The 20,663-nt window shown below is 39.6% G+C and overlaps 1 protein-coding gene across 1 annotated transcript in view; it reads left to right on the forward strand.

Moving 5' to 3' along the window:
* The window catches only part of TRHDE (thyrotropin releasing hormone degrading enzyme), a gene marked incomplete at both ends in the record, with an annotated part of 263,817 nt that overhangs the window by 130,658 nt on the left and 112,496 nt on the right, over nucleotides 1-20,663 (forward strand). The window contains 1 exon segment of the mRNA XM_081330257.1: nucleotides 2,539-2,676. Coding sequence (XP_081186383.1) covers nucleotides 2,539-2,676 — 138 coding nt within the window.

Below are 20,663 nucleotides of genomic sequence, written 5' to 3' on the forward strand. Positions count from 1 at the left end.
TATGCTGAGACCACATGCAGAGATGGTAGATTGCTTACCGTATGTCTGATAGTATTAGACTTTGGAACAATTATTTCTTAAATCGGTCTCAATATTGCATTATTATCATACCAATTATTTTAAGTGGTTGTTTTTATATCAACCAGTATTATAAACCCAGGAGAAGTGACTTCCTTTTCATCATATGTATAAACTTAAATATTTCTGAAAACAGGAACATAAGTTGAGTGTACCTTTTATTCATATATAGCTCCTTTAACTTAATTGCTAGTTATAAATGAACATCTCATGCCCACATAAATTTTAATTGCTGCTGTTTTATTTTCAAGGCTTAAATAAAATAGCTTGTACATAATTCTTGAAAATATAAGGGCATAACTGTTAGCCAGATATATGCATGTAGAGAACAGTGATACCTATTTGCTTTATCTGAATTTATATCGTTTATTAATTGTTTTAAAATGCAAAAAGTACAACAGTAAAATAAAAAGAGTTTAGTATAAAATACATGTAACTACCAAATAATATGTGCAAATAGCAGGGCTCACCAGATGTTGGGTAATTAAAAATGTAATGAATGGGTAGCAAATCTCAGTATATCATTATTGTACGGGTTCCATGAGTTAGTTTTTCAGACAGAGCTAACGTGTTTTACTGCCTTCTTCTGCCATGAAACTTTAATATATGGCTGCAATTTTCATTCAGGATACTTCTAAACCAAGAACATATTGGTGTATATTGATATTCTCACCCCAGAATAGGTAATAAGAATGAAACACCTTCTCATTTAAGATTTTAAATATTTAATATACCAAAATGGGAGTTCTGTATTGATCTTTTGTTAGTGTCTTCTCCTAGCACATTTCTTTCTTTCTTTTTATTAAAATCCAATTACTTTGAATAATTGATAGGTATATTGTTCATAACTAAGCTAGTTTCTTTCTGCTTTCCCCAAGAAATAAAACACTTTCATGTAAAACACTTTCTTTTACATGTAATTTTTTTTAAAAATAAACACAATATTCTCTGTTTATCTTTATTTTTTGACTCTTCTCCAATATTCTAAGTATTAATGGTGTATAAGCAGTAGAAGGTCCCTGCACGGCTATTAGTTCTTGAATATTTTGTTCTTGTGATAAAATTTGTCCATGAAAGGGAGAAAGCAATGATGTCAAGACTCTTTGACCAAAAAGTGTCTTCTACAACTAATCATACTAAAATGCTTTATTTTTAATCATTATGTCTTGACAAATTGTTTGACAGTCTGAGCTGGAAATGAAACCTCAGGCTTTAGATCAACAGTGTGATTGCATACATGGCATATAACAATCTCTTTAAGTAATGAAGTCCTTCCTCTTAATAGAAGTGAATTGTCAGTGTCAATAAATAACTGATTTTAATGGTGTGGGGCTTGTGATGGAGTGTCTAGAATCATAGAACTGGAAGGGACCTAAAGACCATCAAATCCAAACCCCTTGCATACTGTAGGACTCATTCCTAATAGATTATTACCCAGCATATGTTTGAAAATTTCCAGTAAAATGGAAGATACCAATGTAAACCATAACATAACTGCAAGTTTGAACCTTTCACCTTTAGTAGACTTTTAGAAGTTCTATTGTTTGGAAACATTCATAATTAAATAGCCTATTTATATCTGTTTTGCCTGTGCTTCTTAATTTTCAATTTAAAATTTCATATAATTATGGAATGAAGATAAGGTAATACATTTTTATTATATTCAAGATTAAAGCTGATGAGATTGCTTATAAGTCTGGATGTATGCATGAGAATATCATAAATTTAATATGGTATAGTTTGAAATGTGGCAGACTCTAGACCGCTTTTTCAAGTAAAATGGCAAGCCCCTAAATAACCAGGAAGCCTTGTTAGTAATACAATTGGAAATATCATGGAACATCATGGATGTACACTAAAAGGAAAGTTAAAAGTTACGCCAGAAGAAGGTGGTGTGAGATCATCATGAAACTTCACTATGTCCGCATAGTCTCCCAAGAACTGATTGTGATTCAAGGGCATCTTTACCATAACATGATAGCACAGATAATTTTTACCTAAAATCTGAATTTCCAAATGGATCACAAATGGAACAGTATTTTATATTTCAGAGAACAATTTATATCAGCACATAAATAAATATTATTTTTCATGTACTATACAAAGTCATGAAGTAGTTCAATATTATAATATATATATATTTGTGAAACATGTGAAGTTCTCAGAAGATTTAGGTATATACATCAGTTCAAAAGTACAAATAATGTAGTGATTAATAAAATATATTTTATTTTTTTTCCTTTCTAAATAAGAGTACTTTGTTTGAGCCATGAAGTATTGAAGTTAATCTCTTCTCAGAAAATGATCATGATAATGTACAACTCTATGGGGGGGAAAATCTCATAAATCCACTGGATATCTCTGTAAAATTATCTTGTAAAAAGGAATGTATAAATATTGGTATTTAATTCCATTCTTCATCCCACTACAAATGTATGATCATGTTTTGTTGCTTTTCAGGAGAAGCAGAGGTTTCTGACTGATGTCTTACACGAAGTCATGTTACTTGATGGTCTGACAAGTTCACATCCAGTGTCACAAGACGTGCAGCAGGCCACAGATATTGATCGAGTCTTTGACTGGATTGCCTATAAAAAGGTAGGAACAAAAGAAAAAAGACACAAGTTGTATATTTGTGGGATTTTTCTGGCATTTATTTTAATGTTTCTTTACCTTCATGTTCTGCTGTCAACTAATTATTTCCTCTCCCTCCTTTGTGTTCTACTAATACCCCATTCTACTTTTATCAGGATGGCAATGAAAGAAATTCCAGACAGATTACAGGATGTTTCCTCTGAGACTCTTGAAAATAACATTATATTTACAAAGCAGTTGAAAATAGTCATAAATACTGAAATGACCTGAATAATATAAATAACTCCAGGTTTATTACAGATCCATTTGCTTTTAGTATTCAGATTAATGTGCATTTGTATCTACAGTTAGTTATGAGTGCAACATACTTTACAGTAATTATAGCTAATCAAATTAAGAATTGTCATTCCTGACTGAAGGCTCATGCACAATCATTTTAACTTATTGCTTTCTGAGCCCTATGAAAAAATTCATTTCTATCTTAAGGTCAAAAAGTTTTAATTCTTTATAATCTTATATCTTATTTTAAATCTTTCAACCAGTTAATAAGTATAGTTTTATTTAGGAAAACTATCCCCACTTTAGCTTTATCAGAAACCATTCAAAAGCACCCACACTGCAAAAGTGATAAAACTGGTAGGTAAGTACAAAAATATATTGCAAACTAAAACACACACACACATACACTCTAAAATACATTAGCACAGGATTAAATATATATTCAAAAAAGAAACTGTTTCCTTAGTACAAGTTCCAATAATGCATAGTAAAAGGGGCAATTTATTTTGTGGTCCATTATTATAAAAACTAATTTCAGCATTCCTGACTTAGTCCCAGGAGAATCTGGTAGTCGCCCCAGTTTCCTGAGATAAGAATAGTGTAAACTCGTAAATTCAACTTTCCTATAAGAGCACCTATACTATGACATAGCCTTTCCCGAGAAAGTTGGCTTTCTATAAACATTTAGAGTTTTGGAGAACCTGAGCAGATGTTGTCTTATTGGTAATTGCAGGATTTGATTTTGACAATTTATAATTTACTGTGGATATTTTATTGTCCTTCTTTAGATGAACTGCTGGGACACTTGTGTGATTGTACAAATATAATAAATAACAGTGTGAATAGTTAAGAAAGAATAGAATAGAATAGAATAGAATAGAATAGAATAGAATAGAATAGAATAGAATAGAATAGAATAGAATAGAATAGAATAGAATAGAATAGAATATTGATTAGTCTTGCGACCTTATTAATAATATAAAAGAAAAATAAAATACATGATATGATTCCAGGATAAAATACAGTGATAAAAAACATATGTGGTAATATGAGGAATCAGCAGTCAGATGAGTGAATCTTCTTTGCAGGGTACCCCAATTTTTTTGATGTTTCAGATTCTTAGCTTAACTGTCTTAATTAAAAACTTAGCAATTCTGCTTACAATAGATACATTGGAGCAATCTGTAATTTGGTTCCCAGTGGGCTGTTCTTCCCAAGATGGATCATAAGTATCTAACCTTAAAGAGGGCTTATAATTGACAGTTGAACAAAACATGAGCAATGTTTTCAAGGGCTGGGGTACTGCTTATGTAAGTCCTCTGATGATATGGCAAATCATGGAAGCACCCATATTTGGCCATGGAATCCAACAACTCAAATCTTCTGTAGATTAGGCCTTTCTTAAAAATTGTGACAAGCTCATTGACATATATTTTTCAGATTGGATAATAGTTTTGTTCCTAGCCAAACAACTTAAAGGGTTTTTTTTTAGCCAATAACTCCATATCAGTTTAAGAGATATCTAGGACGCTCTGTTTAAAAATTTCTCTTGCCTGGGAGGCTGTTGAGAGTAAATACTGTGTAAAAAACCCCTGTGGTAAAATAACTTTGGAAATTGGGTTATCTAGGAATTGGTCTGAGCCATACTTATTTGTTCTGCTAAACATCTTTAGGGAAGTCTTTCAAGGTCCATAAAATGGATCTTCTGCTAGTATGTGAAAACTTTAATTATTAAATAACTATGTATGGAATACAATAGATATCTGTTTCTGCTCTGACCTCAGAGGCTGATATTTTCTTATTATTCCCAATGTGCATCCACTTCTAAATAGCTAAAAGTTAAAACCTGTTCAATAGGCTTGCTAAATACCATCTCTTTAAGTTTGGTTTTATTGATGTTAAAAAATTAAGAGGACAGTAGGTATTTAGCTTTTGCAACAGTCTTCTCAGGCCTATTTGGGAATGTGCTATTAGGACCATGTCATCAGCATATAATAGGATATTAATAAATTTATCATCAATCTTTTGTCTGCAGCATATAGGAATCCTGGTACATTATTGCCATAAAGATTAAAAAGCATTGGAACTAGATATAAGAATGATATGTTAATTTCTATGGAGCAGAAGTTTTCAAATTTGGGGTTGAAAGTGTCATTTACTTTTTCCCTCCATTATTCTTCTTCATGGGTGAGATGTTATTGTGAAAATGGCATATACCATTGAGGCATCTACATAGTTTCCGAAGAATACATTCATTGCTGACCTTGAGTTAATATAGACTGAAAAGCAGTTTAAGGCTTGTTTTGTTCTATTCTGTTCCCTGTTCTACTTGTACCAGGAGGGAGATGGATTGTGGATATTTGCATGCAGTGGTAGCAAAGGTTGAAAACTGATATATCATACCACTCCCCAGAATTTTTTTTTAACATTCCTATTTTTGGAACAAAAAGTTAATGAAGGGCACTAGAAAAGCTGCAATATATTACTTCAATATCCCCCAAATAATATGATAAGTTACTCTAACAACACTACCTGCTGTGATTACAGGTTAGTCAATAACAAGACAATATACCCCCCTATTTCATGTTTTTCTTATATGACAACTTAAAGAGAAGTATACAAATTCTTTCTTTCTAAATGCCTCATTCACTAAATACTAAGTTGAGTCACTTTGGATAAACTCGCTTGGTTATCTCAATCTTTCTGCCTCACCCCATTTTGGTTGTAAGTTGGGTTAATGTGCTACAAATAACTTTCTAATAAACAGTCACAAGAAGAATATATTCTGCTTTCAAATTGTTTTTAATAATGCAAAAAGAGTCATAAATATTTAGATGAAATATTCTTTTGGCATTGTTTTTCCATGCTCCATTTATGGCTAATGATAGTAAATGAAATAATGTAATTTACCTCAGGTCAAACATATTTTTTTTAACCATTTAAAGTTTTGGGCACATTAAAGAGTCCTATGATTAGGGTTACAAGATATCTGAAAAGGCAAAGGAGGACACGGACAACTGGAAAGGAAGTCAGGAAAAGGAGGACACACTAACTCTTAAATTTTCTTGGCATCTGTAACAATTACCATGAACTTCCCCCTCCCCGCCAAAAAGGTACTTGGGCCAATATGTATATAAAATTACTTTTTCCAGCATTAAAAAGACTGGTTGCAATATTTGCAATTGCATTATTTTCCCAACAGATAAAGAACATATGCTACTAATAAAATAGAATTGATGACATACTTTTCAAATTTCACCATAGAAATGTACGACATGTCATGTGTGCTTTGAAGGCGATGGATTGAAACCAATGGTTGGAATCAGGAAATAAATTCAATAACATAAATCTAGGCTATTGAGTCTGTTAATAGACAAAAAAAGAAGCAGTTTACAAGGTCACAGTACATGAAAGCTTGAGTGACTACTGTTGTGAAAACTGTCCAAATTAACAAAACAAACACACAAACAAAAATGCTCAAAAAGAAGGACAATATTTGATTTTAAGCCTATGCCTGCCAGACAGAGGACATCTAGTAACATTACCTATGACCCTTCCTCAGTTATTTTTTTAATAGCTATCTTTGCTCTCATTTTTCATTTTTACTGTTTTGATTCTTTCTGCAAAGCTCTTTGAGATATTTTGGGATAGTACCTTTAAAACTACATGAAAGCTTCTTTGGATCAGCCTGTGGATTATCTAGCATTTATAAATCGGAGCCCGTTATTCCTCTCCTATGGGGCCCTGTCTTTCTGTATACTTCTGAATGCAATCTAAAATGCTAGTGGTAACCAGTATGGCCCATTTGGGTAGTTTAAGATCATTGCCAAATGTAAGGCATTGTAATTTTTAAATCTGTTTATAATTATAGGCATATTTATAATACAATAAACTTTAGTGTAAAATAAACTCCTATAAGTCTGTTTCTTGATTATTGATTCAATTATAAGGGTTGTAAATTTAGGAAAGAATACAGAGGTTTTGAAAGAGGTAGGTGTCTTCCAGGTGCTTCTGCCAGCAGGGACAAGAAGCGTATATTTAAGATGCCAGTGAGGACTGTGATGTGGATGTTATTGTACATCTTGGCACTAATGATCTGTCCCAAAAAGATGTAATCTCTGTGCATAATGATTTCCAGAGCTTGGGGCAGGAATTTAGCAGGGTAGGCTGTAGGCTTACTTTTTCAGAGGTTTTACCAGTCTATAAGGAACAAAATGGAAAAGGCCAGGGTATAGCAGAATTTAATATGTGGCTAAAGGAGTGGTGTAAAGGGGAAAGCTTTGGTTATATTAGTTATGATGTCTGCAGCTGGTCCAATGAAAAAGTGTACAAAAGAGATGGTTTGCATCCATTCAAGAAAGGGACTGAGTTACTTGGCAATAAATTCACAGATTTTCTGGAGAAATATTTAAACTGAACAAAAGGGACAGTGAGTTAATTGACACAGAACATTCCTGTCCTTGGCAATCTAAAAATTATAGGGTTATCAGTGCATGTAACATAGATGTGTGTGTGTATAAGAATATCAACCTTGCTGTCAAGCAAAATCAAGCTTTTAATAGCGAGTGCCACACCAAGTACACTAATCAAACAGGTGGTAAGAAAATAGGGGGACTCAGGCACCACACTGGTTATGTAGAAAGTAAACACAGGGTCAGTCATAAAGGACTCAAATGTCTATACATGCACAGAGTATGAGCAATAAACAGGGTGAATTAGAAATTCAGGTAAATGAGGGCAGATATGATATTGTTGCCATTATGGAAATTTGGTAGGATGAAACCCACAAATGGAACACACAACTAGAGGGATTAAAATTATTTAAAAGAAACCGGCCAAATAAAAGAGGAGGTGGAGTTGCTCTTGCTATAAGAAATAACTACATTTCTACAGAAATAGAGCACAATAATGATGACAATATCTTGAAATGCATTTGGGTCAATATAAAAGGAGAAAAAATGACAATGCCATAGGTGTATACTATAGGCAACCCAACCAAACAAAGGAAATAGATGATCTTTTTGCTAGTCAGTTAACTAAGGTATGTAGGAAGCACATCACAATAATAATGGGGGACTTTAATCACCTTGACATCAATTGGGAGACAAATTCTGCACCAAGTGGAAGATCAAATAGATTCCTGACAAACCTAGCAGACAACTTTGTCTCCCAAAAAGTAGAGAAGGGAACTAGGGGATCAGCCATATTGGACCTAATTCTCACTAACAGAGATGAAATGATAGAAGGTGTTGAAGCCACAGAAACCATGGAGGGGGAGTGATCATGCAATATTGGAATTCAACATTATGGAAGCACAAGCAATAGAACATAGTCAAAGTAAAGTCTTGGACTTTAAGAGAGCTAATTTCAACAAATTTAGAGAGAGCTTGGGAAGGATTCCATGGATGAGAATCCTCAAGGGGAAAACAGCTCAAGAAGCTTGGGAAATTTTGAAAAGTGAGATTATAAAAGCCCAATCTAGCACAATACCAACAAAGAAGAAAAATAACAGCTCTCAAAAGAAACCAGCATGGCTGCATAAAGAACTCTCTGATAAATTGATAGACAAAAAGGACAAGTATAAAAAGTGGAAACAGGGGCACATAACTAAGGCAGAATATCAGAAAATAGCTTGAGCCTGCAAAGATGAAGTGAGGAAAGCTAAGGCTCAAAATGAACTAAAGCTTGCGACAAAAGTAAAAAAAAATAACAAAAAAAGCTTTTTCAACATGTGAAAAACAAGAAAAAAGTTAAGGAAATGATTAGTCTATTAGTGGGAGCAAGAGGCATTAAGGTGACAAGCAACAGGGAGAAAACAGAACTACTTAACTTGTTTTTTGCATCTGTCTTTACACAAAGGGAAAAAACAGTCCAACCCATCAAAAACAGTACCGTAAAAAAGAGATTAGAAACACAAGTTAAGATAGGCAAGAAAACGGTAAGTAAGCACCTGTCCACCCAAGAAAAGTTCAAATCACCAGGACCAGATGGAGTACATCCCACAATTCTGAAGGAACTGGCAGATGTGATCTCAGAACCGCTGAACTATATCTTTCAAAGATCCTGGAGAACTGGGGAACTACCAGAGGACTGGAAAAGAGCTGATGTAGTTCCCATCTTCAAAAAAGGGGGAAAATGGGGGACTTCCGGTGGCTCCGCGGCAACGGAGGCAGCCTTCCCGGGCTGCCCGCGGCTCAGCTGTTGTTTTTTCGCCCGAAACAGCGCCGATCAGCTGTTCGGGCGAATTTGAAGCCCCCTCCTCGGGAGAAGAGGAGGGGGCGAGCTCCCAGGTAGGGGTAGAGTTCTCCAGGGCCGCCTGAGCTTATGGCTTGGGCGGCTGAAGGATTGAACTCCCCCGTAGCCTGGGCTGCTCCCAGCTGGCCGGCGCCTCTGCTCCTGATTCTTGGAGCAGAGCCAGGCGTCTGCGACCACCCCTGCCTGAAGGAATGACTATGGATTAAAGGAGCAGGCAGAGCGATACAAGAGGAAAAGGTGATATTTTACTCTCCAGCTTGATGGCCTTTTTTGGATTATAAATCTGAAGTGAAAGTGCGTCGCATTTGGTAAAAGATGGCGGCTAAACCACCCCCTAAAACTCTTCGGAGTGCTGGAACTTCTCCTGTGCAACAATCATTATTGCAGGCGCTGCATCCTCCTGATGTATTGACATCAAAGGACTTACAAGATGCTCTTGAAAAACACGCCCAGGTAATTTTGGAATCAATTAATGCTAGATTTGTGCAGATGGAGGAGAAATTGGAGAAATTGGAGGAGAGAATGGAGGAGAGGATGGAACAGAAGTTCAGAGTGATGAAGGCAGACATCTTGTCTTCAGTGTGTAAAGTGGCTCGCTGTGTGGAAGAATTGGAGGAAAAGCTAGAAGATCTGACTCAAAAGAATGCTATATTAGAAGCAAAAGTATTGGAGAATGAAGATAAAGTGGAAAAAGAACTGAGTCTTGCCCAATATTACCAGATGCAGTTTGCCATTAGAGTTAGAGGCTTAAAGGAGAATACTAAGGAAGATCTAAAGCAGCTGGTTTCTGAGGCTTTTGAAGAAGTGTTGAAACAGCCAGCATCTGAAATAAAAGGAGGCATGGATAAAGTGTTTCGTGTGAATTCATGGATTGCTAGACAGAGAAAGTTGCCTAGAGATGTGGTGGTATATTTTGCAAAAAGGGAAACTAGAGATGAAGTTATACGAGCTGCTTATGATACTAAAGTTGTGATTGCTAATCAAGAAGTTTTGGTCTTAAAAGAAATTCCTCCAAAGATTTTAAGGAGAAGGAAGGATTTTACATTCCTTGTGCAAGAGCTCAAGCAACGAGATATAAGGTTTAGATGGGAGATCCCAGCTGGGTTGATGGTGACGCACGAAGGTAAAAGGTACCGTCTGGTTACTGTGATGCAAGCGCGTGATTTCTACAATAATGTTTTAAATGCAACGCCATTAACATCTCTGGAAGCTGAAAAGGGATCTGGAGAAGGAGTGCATCAAGAGGTCGAAGGTGGTCAGATAGAAGACAACGGTGTTGGAAGAGATCAAGATACAACTCCGTCGGATGATTCAATAGAACAGAGGGTGACGCGTGCTGCTGCAAAACGAGCTAAGAAGAGAAAATAGCAGGATTTGCAGAAGTCTATGGAATTTCTACAACGTATTCATAGTCAAGTATGGGAGGTGGGAAAAGATTTGGGTGTAGACGTAATATAGTTTTTATATGTGGTGGTTTTGTGGAAAGGGTGAGGTTTTTTTGGATTAAAGTTTGGTGGAATATATAGAAGATTTCCAAATGGAGGTTAAAGTTTTGTTCGCAATTTTTTTATTGTTTGGAATAATTATAGATGTGCTGGAAGAGGAACGGCTGATTACAGAAGAGTGGACTTTAAAGTTTTCTGATTTGGTTGAGGTGGCGAAGATCTTGGTTAATTTGAAAGATTATTTGTAAGAACGTTATATCATGTAATGGACAAAAAGGGATGGAGTCTATTTAGGACAAGTATAGGTTGAGAAGTATTATATAGTATTTGAATAATTCTTTTTTCCTTTTTTTTCTGCTTTTTTTTCTCTTTCTATTTTGGGGTTCTTTTTCCTGTTTTTAATGTATATTTAATATTATTAAGGTTTGTCTTATTCTATATAAGCTAGAAAGTGTTTTTTTTATTTTTTTTATTTTAGTTTTTTATATATATTTAATATTGCCAAGGTTTGGTTTATCCTATATAAGCTAGAGAGTGATGGATTTTAGAATTTATAGTTGTTAGTACATGGTTGCTTATGTTTGCCTTTCTTTTCTTTTTCTCTTTCTCTTTTTATATATATACCTTGTATTCAGCTCTGGGAAGTTGGGGGGGAGGGGGGGAGGGGGGGAGGCAGGGGGGGGGAGGAGGGAGGGAGGGGGGAGGTAGGGGGGGAGGAGGGAGGGGGAAGGGGGGTTTTTTAAAGGAAAATTGTATTTTAAAACTTTTCAATAAAAAAAAAAAAGGGGGAAAATGGATCCAGGAAACTACAGACCTATCAGCCTGACCTGAATACCTGGGAAGATTCTGGGAAAGATAATCAAACAACGAATCAGCAAACACCTAGAGGCAAACAAAGTCATTACTAAAAGCCAACATGGGTTTGTCAAAAACAGATCATGCCAGATAAATCTTACTGCACTCTTTGACCAGGTATCAAAATTAGTGGACCAGAGGAATGGTGTGGATATAATTTACTTGGACTTCAATAAGGCATTTGATAAAGTAGACTACAACCTAATACTTGATAAGACAGTTTCTTCATGTATTTTGCAAAGTTTTTGGACATAGTTCCCAGTGCCCCGATCACAATGAGTATCACTGTTACATGTTTCATCCATAATTGCACAGTTTCGATGGCCAGGTCGCGATATTTCATAATTTTCCCCAGTTCTTTTTCTTCGACTCTGGTATCTCCTGGTACAGCAATATCAATCAGTTGTACGCTTTGATTCTCTACAACTGCGATATCTGGCGTGTTGTGTTCCAAATGGTGATCTGTCTGTATTCAAAAGTCCCACAAGATCTTCACACTCTCATTCTCAACAACTTTTTCCACCCTATGTTCCCACAACTTTTTGGACACAGGCAAGTCGTATTTTTTATACAATGCCCACTGGATTAATTTAGCAATTCGGTCACATTTAGCTTTGTAATCAGTTTGCGTGATTTTGCTGCACTCACATATTAGATGTTAAATAGTTTCAACTTTGTTGTTGCAAAGTTGGCAATTTGGATTGTCAGTGGATTTTTGTATCTTTGTTTTCATGACATTAGTTTGTAGTGCTTGTTCTTGAGCAGCCAGTATTAAGCCTTCCATTTCTTTCTTGACGGTTCCCATCTTAAGCCATGCCCATGCCAAGTTGTTATCACATTTTCCTTCAGTGTTTTTCAAATGCTGTCCATGCAAAGCTTTGGTTTTTCATCTATTTAATCTGTCATCCAGCTGTTTTTCCTTATATTCTGCCTTTGTTTCTGTTATTTTTATAATGCTCTCTGTTTTCACAGCCTGCAGCAATTTTTCTGTACTTTGATTCACATAGCCATTCAAACTTTGTTTTTCTTCTTTTACAGTTTGGTGGATTTGCAATAGCCCTCTGCCCCCTATTTTTATTGGCAGGTGCAACCTGTCGATGTCACTTCATGGATGTAGAGCATGGTGCATATTCAAAAGTTTACGCGTTTTCTGGTCTAGGTTTTCCAGATCAGCCAAAGTCCAGTTGATAATTCCAGCTGGATAGCGTATCACTGGGACTGCCCATGTAGTTATGTTTCCAGCATTCAGCTTTGATTTTAATGTTTTGCAGATTCTCCTGATGTATTCCTTTTGCATTGACTCTTTGACTATTATATTATTATTATTATTATTATTATTATTATTATTATTATTATTATTATTATTGTTGTTGTTGTTGTTGTTGTTGTTGTTGTTATTTCTCTTTCCTATGTCTGCCTATATCTTTTATATTTCTAGTTCTTTTAAGTCTAATATTCATTTTCCTTATTTTTTATAAAATAAATGCTGTTTATCATGAATGTTAGTCTTGGTCATGCAAAATATTCCTGAATAAAACAGTCCATTATTACTGCTTTAGCATATTCTAGCATATTTAGCATATACCACCCTTCTCCCGAAGGACTCAGGGCAGTGAACAGGGCAAACATATAAAAATACAAGAATACAAAAATTAAAAGAGATTAAACAAGATGCCCAAAAACTTACAACAATAAGTTAAAATACATTAAAACAATAATAAAACCCAAACCCAGCACCCAGCACCCATCAGGCCAGGCCGGCTTGTTCGAACAAGTAGGTCTTCAGACCGCGTCGGAAGGAGCGAAGGTCGGGCGCCATCCGGAGCTCGACCGGCAAACGATTCCATAAATCCGGTGCACCCACAGAGAACGACCTCTCCCTGGGGACCACCAGGTGACATTCTCTGACCGGTGGCACCCTGAGGAGGCCCTCTCTGTGGGAGCGGACAGGGCGGAGGGAAGTTGATGCCAGCAGCAGGTGATCCCTAAGGTACTCCGGACCCGTGCCATGTAGGGCTTTACAGACCATTACCAGCACCTTGAATCTCACCCGGAAGACAACTGGAAGCCAATGCAGCTCACGGAGCAGAGGTGTAACATGGGAGTATCGGGAGACTCCCAACACAACTCTCGCGGCTGCATTCTGCACCAGTTGGAGCCTCCGAGTGGTCTTCAAGGGCAGCCCCATGTAGAGAGCGTTGCAGTAGTCTAAACGAGAGGTCACGAGCGCATGAGTGACCGTACGCAGGGCATCCCGGTCTAGATAGGGCCGCAACTGGCGCACCAGGCAAACCTGGGTGAACCTGTACTGCTCCTTTATATTTTATGTTCTCCATGGCTATTTATGTAGGAAAACATTATGATGCAAAGCTCTGGGGGAACATTTTATCTTAGGTTTGACAGCAAAGTACATCAATCTGAAGCTTCATTTGAATGTTATGTTTCAACCAATTTAGAGGTATTGTTGCCATTATCTATATAAAACTCATATAAATGTACAAGAATAAGTTATGTTAATAAACTATATTTGTAAGTGGATCATCATGAAAAAGGAGTTGGAAGATTGCTACTAATTGATAGAAAGTCTCCTTTAAATTAAACTTAATTCCTGATGACTTCATGAATACATTCATAAACATTTCTTGGCACAAGTATGGAAATAGTTTACATTTCCTATTTCTGGATTGCTTTTTTGATTCCCCAGAGTAATCCATGCAAAAAGTAGTGGCAGGAGTTCCCTTTTGCAAAGACTTTAGTGCATCTCAGGTAAAAATGATGATGATTTTGTTGAGAAAATTAGTTTATCATAACAATTGTTAGGTCCTATTTAAGTTTTTTATATTCTTCTTTTAGATTGCTTATCAAGGATCCATAAAAATCTGTTCACTTATGTCTGATTTTAAGTATGATTGGCCTTCCTACAAATTATATTGTCAAATATCTTGCTGCATTTTTACAACCTTACATTGAATTTATGTCAATGTATATTAAGGATTCAATCCATTTACCCTGTCCTATATGAAGGGCATAAGATTTCATTTACAGAGACATAAATATTAGCATACATGTAAAATCAACTTGTATGACTGCATAGAGAAACTATGAAGATTTATAAACATCCCAGCAACTTTAACAAGAAGGAAGAGATTCTAAAAAGTTAACAAAGCCTAGCTTCCAGCTTTAGATCACCCCAGGATAAAACAGTTCCTAATTAACTCACATGATATAGAATCTTCAGCAGTCTTACCCGAAAGAATAAGAAGTAGGATATATTTTAAAAACAGTTCAATAAAGAATTAGCTCCTTTGGAGCATGTTCAAATTAGACCAATTACAAATTCACCTAAATTCAACTAAACTAAAACTATTTTTACAGAATTCTGGTGATACTATCCAATTAGAGGTTAATTTTGTTACAAATAACAAGACCTCACTCAGTTCCTGCACAATTGCCTATGAGCACTGAAAGTGCTATACAGATCAAATTACTTTGCCATTGAAGATGCCAGCCACAGCCATGAAATGTAAGGATACCAGATAATTAAATGACAGAGTAATCACTAGTAGATTTTTTTTTTAAAAATGGGTTTTTACAATGTTACTACCAAATATCCTTACATTTTCAATGTTTTTTTAGAAAATGAATTATTAGTTTTAGTAATCAACATTGGATAAATATTTTAACTAGTTTTCCCTAAGTGTAATATCCACTATTATAAATAGTCTTCGAATAAATCTCTGGTATTTTGATTATATTAATCTCTTGTACTTTTGTCCACATGAAACTACAGTATGTGGAGATACAAGATATGTATATTTCTCTCATTCTCTATTTTTTCTTTCAGAACTTTAGTAATTAAGGATGAAGGAGGAAATGCCCGAGGGAACAATTATCTTTATAATGTCATGGTATCTCCCATCACAAATTTTATTATTGTAGATAATATGATTAATGCTAACAACATTAAAATATAGTTAAACATACATTAATGTGTAATTTGCCATCTCTGAAAATAGCATTTGACATATGAAGTGCTTTATGCCCTGCAGTTTTCAGCTTTTATGCCCTCCATGCATGGCATTTGCACTATTCTGGCATTGGTGTTACCTTACTTTGTTCACAGATTTATTTATTTATTTATTTTTATTTATTTTAATTCCATTTATATCCCGCCCTTCTCCGAAGACTCAGGGCGGCTTACAAGCTTAGCAATAGCCTTCATTCTATGTATTGTCGTTCTCCTGCACAATTGTGGCAATTTTCTTCCCTTTTGGACACAGCACAACTCACCTTGCAAACATGTTCAATTTTGCGATCTACAGTGTTAGAGCTCAACAAGACTTAGGAATGAATTATTTTCTTATACTCAGAAGCTCTTTTCTCATGCTACCTCCCATCTTCTACCTCAGAATTTTCCAGTAGATGTTAAGTTTCTTGTCATCCCTTTAATCCTTATAGCTGCTCAGCTTGATTTTCCCTACTTATATAAGTAACACATACCAAACTTGTATAACTCTTAGCCTGGACTCAAATGAGTCATTTTCCTCACACTGACCCCCACGCATAGTGAGACTATGCTTTCCCATTGTAGCCATACATGGGGAAAATGCCTGAAAATTTATTGTGTCATGCTATCCCCGGGCTTTCAGGGGGGATTTATCAGCAGGATGAATTATGTCTTGATAACTAGGTAGTTTTCCCTCATACTAACACATTTGTTATAAAATAGCTAGAGAAATACACATTGAGTGAACTGAAAACATGGTGGGGAGGGGAAGTGGGGGCGAATAGCACTACATATTTTACCCTTTTTGTATTGCACTGGTGCAAAGGGATTTTATTACTAAGGAAGGTACTATAATTCAGGGGTGAGGAATTGACAGTTGTTGTATTCTCCTAGTGGTTGGACACAGTGCAACACAGATGGGGTCATGCCTCATTATTCTGAAGAAAACAGTCATGATTACGATCTCACAGTCAGCTTCTAAGAGCTTTGGCAGGATTGTATAATGGAAATTATCCATGAAGAAGTTGTAAATTGATCCAATACCATCCCTGCCACAACATATAGAAATTATCTAATGTTAATAGATGACATGTACAGGTCTAGAAAAAAAAGACAGTTAGTAATGATCACTATGTAGATTGTATACTCCATACGCTTAAAGAAGATAAGATCTTTTCCTGATATGGTCAACTTAAGTAACTTCATATTACACTGAGAACTATGAAATTTTGCATTGCCTACGTTCTTACAATATATATATAGCTGAACTCATTGCTTGTAACTTTAATAATTGTACTGTCCTAGAGGAGTTTATCTTTTACAAGCATTATATATAAATATAAAATATGGACTTGTTTCCTCCAGATATACTGTCAGATTGTATTCATGAAGTTTTTTCATCTGATCATTTTCTCAAAGATTTATTTCCTCTTTAGCATGTCAACATCTATGTCAAAAAAAAGAAGATTACTGAAAACCTGATTACTAAGATGGCGGACGTGCGGGCGGCCGTGTGAGGTTGAGCTCTGCAGGTCCGAGAAGATAGGCGTCTTAGGAGCCCCTCAGGGCTTTTTCTTTTATGCCCTGGGTTGGGGGAAGTGTGGCAGCGATGAACTCTGCAGTTGGTTAGGTCTTTACCAGCTTGACCGGCGTTTCGCTGGGCTGCCGGTTTGCTACCTGCTCAGCTGGTTGTCGCGGAGTCTCCGGCTATGTCGGGCAGTCTTGGCTTCTTCGGCGGCTTCTTCGGCGGCGTTTGAAGTTCCCGGCGGCTGGCGGCGGCGGTGTTGCGGCGGCGGCGACGGAGCTGTTTGCGAGCTGCTTTGGCCCGCCTTTTCTATCGCTTCTTTTTCGATCTGCCTGCCTCTGCTTTTTGCCTGCTTTTTGCCTGCATCGACGACGCTTTTGGTTATCCTAATGGCGACGACGACGGCGGCGGCGGCGGCGTTGTTCCCGGGCCGTTTTCGGGCTACTTTACCATCGATTGTTGTGGTCTGGCCTGCTTCTACCGGACCGTTTGTCCTGCTGCCGCCTGGGCCTTTTCGGCCCGTTTTTCATCGGCGGGGGCGGTGGCTCTTCCCGGATTGTTTGCGGCTTTGGCGGCGTTTTGGTGGCTACGGTGATGGCGGTGGCGGTGTCCACAGCGGCCCAGCGGCAGCGGTTTCGATGACTCAGCGATGGCGTTATGGCCGGTTCGCCGGTCCCCCGGTTGGTTCTGCACATCCCAGATGGGTTGGCACCCCCATTGTTCCTGATGGCCCTGAAGGTTCCTGGGCTAGCTGGTGGATCCCGGTGGAGCCCAGTGGAGCCTTGTGGACCTGGGTCATTTCGAAGGACTCTGGAAGACCGGCGCCCCCCAACACACTTGTTGTGATCTGGCTGGTGTCTCGGGATTTTGAGGGGGCTCCGGGGAATTTAATGGACCTGGGGGAGTCAATCCTTGTTGACCACAGTCTGGAAGGCCCTAATAATTATGGAACTGAGGGCCCATGGAGTGGTGGTCAGTTACAACCTCTGGAAATAACGGGACAACGGGGGACTTGGCCGTTAGCAGAATTGACTATGATGGTTTGTTATTTCTGCTCTTACAATCGACTGCGCACTGCCCTTTACACCCCAAAAGACAGAGAACTCTGGGTATTAGCCATTGTGAGAGGATGGCCGAATCTACATCTGCTGCCCCTAGAGGTGAGAGCTCTATGGGGCATGCCATACCCAGTGCGGTTGCTCCAGACTTCCATCCCCCCGAGAATTGGCTCTGTGGCCGTCGTGAGAGGACGGTGGTAGGCCTGCCCGGGGGGTTTATCCAGCTGAGTGGCAGCGGCTGGACGGAGGCCTGGGACACCTTCTCTGAATAGATCCTCCTCATGGACGATTATCTATGGACTGCCTGCGATCCGGACTGCTATTTATGCCTTCCTTTAAATATTCTTCCATGGACTTGTTCGCCCTCAGGGGTGCTCCCCCCTCCTGGGTGCGACCCGCCTTGCCAGCCGATTATAACCTCGAGGAAGGGCCCATTTGCTGGGACCCTGAGAGTTGGCTGGGCACGGGTAGGGGCCCTCGGCGTAGACCTAATAAGAGGCCCCTGATTATTTTTCTGTCAAAATTTTTTAGGGAGTTAGGGAGGCGGGAGGGTTCTTTTGGTTGTTTGGATAAGGGGGGCTATCCAACTACCGCTGTTCTGGCTAGTGCCGATGTAGATCGCAGGGGGGAGGAGCGGGGGTCGGTTACCTCCGGGGCTCCAGGGCTGGTCGTGGGGCTACCTATTCCCACGACATCAGGGAATGGCAGCAGATGTAGGAGCAGAGGGCCGTATCGATCTCAGGGAAGGCCTCTCCGCTGCTTACAAGCGGTGGGGCACTCCGACCCTCTGGCTCTACCCCAAGGTCCCGGGAGTGAGGGTGTGCAGCCCCCTGAGCTCCGGCTGGTGTATTTGAACGCCAGGTCTGTCTCTAATAAGGCTCCTCTCGTCCGTGATCTGGTCGAGGGTGAGCAGGCGGACCTGGCTTGCATCACGGAGACTTGGTTGGGCCCAGAGGGCGGGATTCCTCTGGTTGACCTTTGCCCACCAGGTTTCCGTGTGCTGCACCGGCCTCGGGCTCAGGGTAGGGGTGGGGGTGTGGCTGTTGTTATGAGGGAGACCTTGTGTCCGCGGGAGGCCACTGTTCCTCAGATAGTCGGGTGTGAGTCTCTCTTTCTGAGATGCGGCCCTGGTGCGCAGTTGGGCTTGCTGCTGGTGTACCTTTCACCTAGTCACGCAGCAGCAGCCCTGCCCGAGCTGCTCGATGTCCTCTCTGGGCTGGTGGTTGAGTTCCCAAAACTTATAGTTTTGGGGGACTTCAACCTACCATCGCTGGGAGGATCATCTGAGTTGGCTCGGGAGTTCATGGCTTCCATGACGGCCATGGACCTGACGCAAGTAATTTCGGGACCGACTCATGAGGGAGGCCACACCCTTGACTTAGTTTTCTTATCTGGACGGTGGTTAGATGATCTTGGTGGGGGCTCTCCAATTATTATGCCCCTGTCATGGACCGATCATCATCTCCTGCGGCTAGTCTTCCGTTTTGCCACCCCCCGCCGTGGGTGTTTGGAACCAATTAAATGGTACCGCCCCAGACGCTTAATGGATCCCCAGAGGTTCCAGGCAGCGCTGGGGTCCCCACCTGCCTCCCTTGCTCACAGCTCGGCAGATGCCTTAGTGGAAGCCTGGGAAAGGACGGCCACTGAGGCTCTTGACCGAGTTGTACCCCTGCGGCCCCTGACCCGGTGCAGATCCCGTCGAGCTCCATGGTTCTCTGCGGAGCTCCGGGAGATGAAGCGTCGGAGACAGGGCCTAGAGAGCGGTTGGAGGTCCAGCCGATCCGAATCCGACCGATTGCGACTAAGAGCCTACATTAGGTCTTATCTCGCTGCGATAAGGGAGGCGAGGTCTAACCACTTCGCCACCCTTATCGCGTCCGCAGATAATCGCCCGGCCGCCCTGTTTAGGGTGACTCGCTCCCTCCTAAATCAGGAGGTGAGGGAGGATCCCTTGCAGGGTCGTGCCGAGGAGTTTAACCAACATCTGTCGGACAAAATCGCTCGGATTCGGACCGGTCTGGACTCTGACTGGGCAGAGTCTGACGATCAGGACACGGGCGGTCTTGTCGATATCACCTGGGAGGAGTTTGATTCTGTGACTCTGGAGGAAGTGGACAGGATCATGGGGAGGCTGAGCACCACCACATGTTTATTGGACCCCTGCCCTTCCTGGCTGGTCTATTCAGCCCGGGAGAGGACACGCAGCTGGTTCCAGGCAGTTATATCGGCTTCTCTGAGTGAGGGTAGCTTCCCCGCCGTCTTGAAAGAGGCGGTGGTGAGGCCTCTCCTCAAGAAGCCTGCCTTGGACCCAGCTGTATTGAACAACTTTCGTCCTGTCTCCAACCTTCGCTTTCTTGCGAAGGTTGTTGAGAGTGTGGTGGCGCATCAGCTCCCTCTGGTCCTGGATGAAGCGGATTATCTAGACCCGTACCAATCGGGTTTCAGGCCCGGGCACAGCACGGAGACGGCATTGGTCGTGCTGGTGAATGATCTCTGGAGGGCTCGGGACAGGGGATATTCCTCTGTTCTAGTCCTATTAGACCTCTCGGCGGCTTTCGATACCATCG

Source organism: Vipera berus (assembly GCF_964194415.1).
Source record: "Vipera berus genome assembly, chromosome: 6".
Classification (NCBI taxonomy): Eukaryota; Metazoa; Chordata; class Lepidosauria; order Squamata; family Viperidae; genus Vipera; species Vipera berus.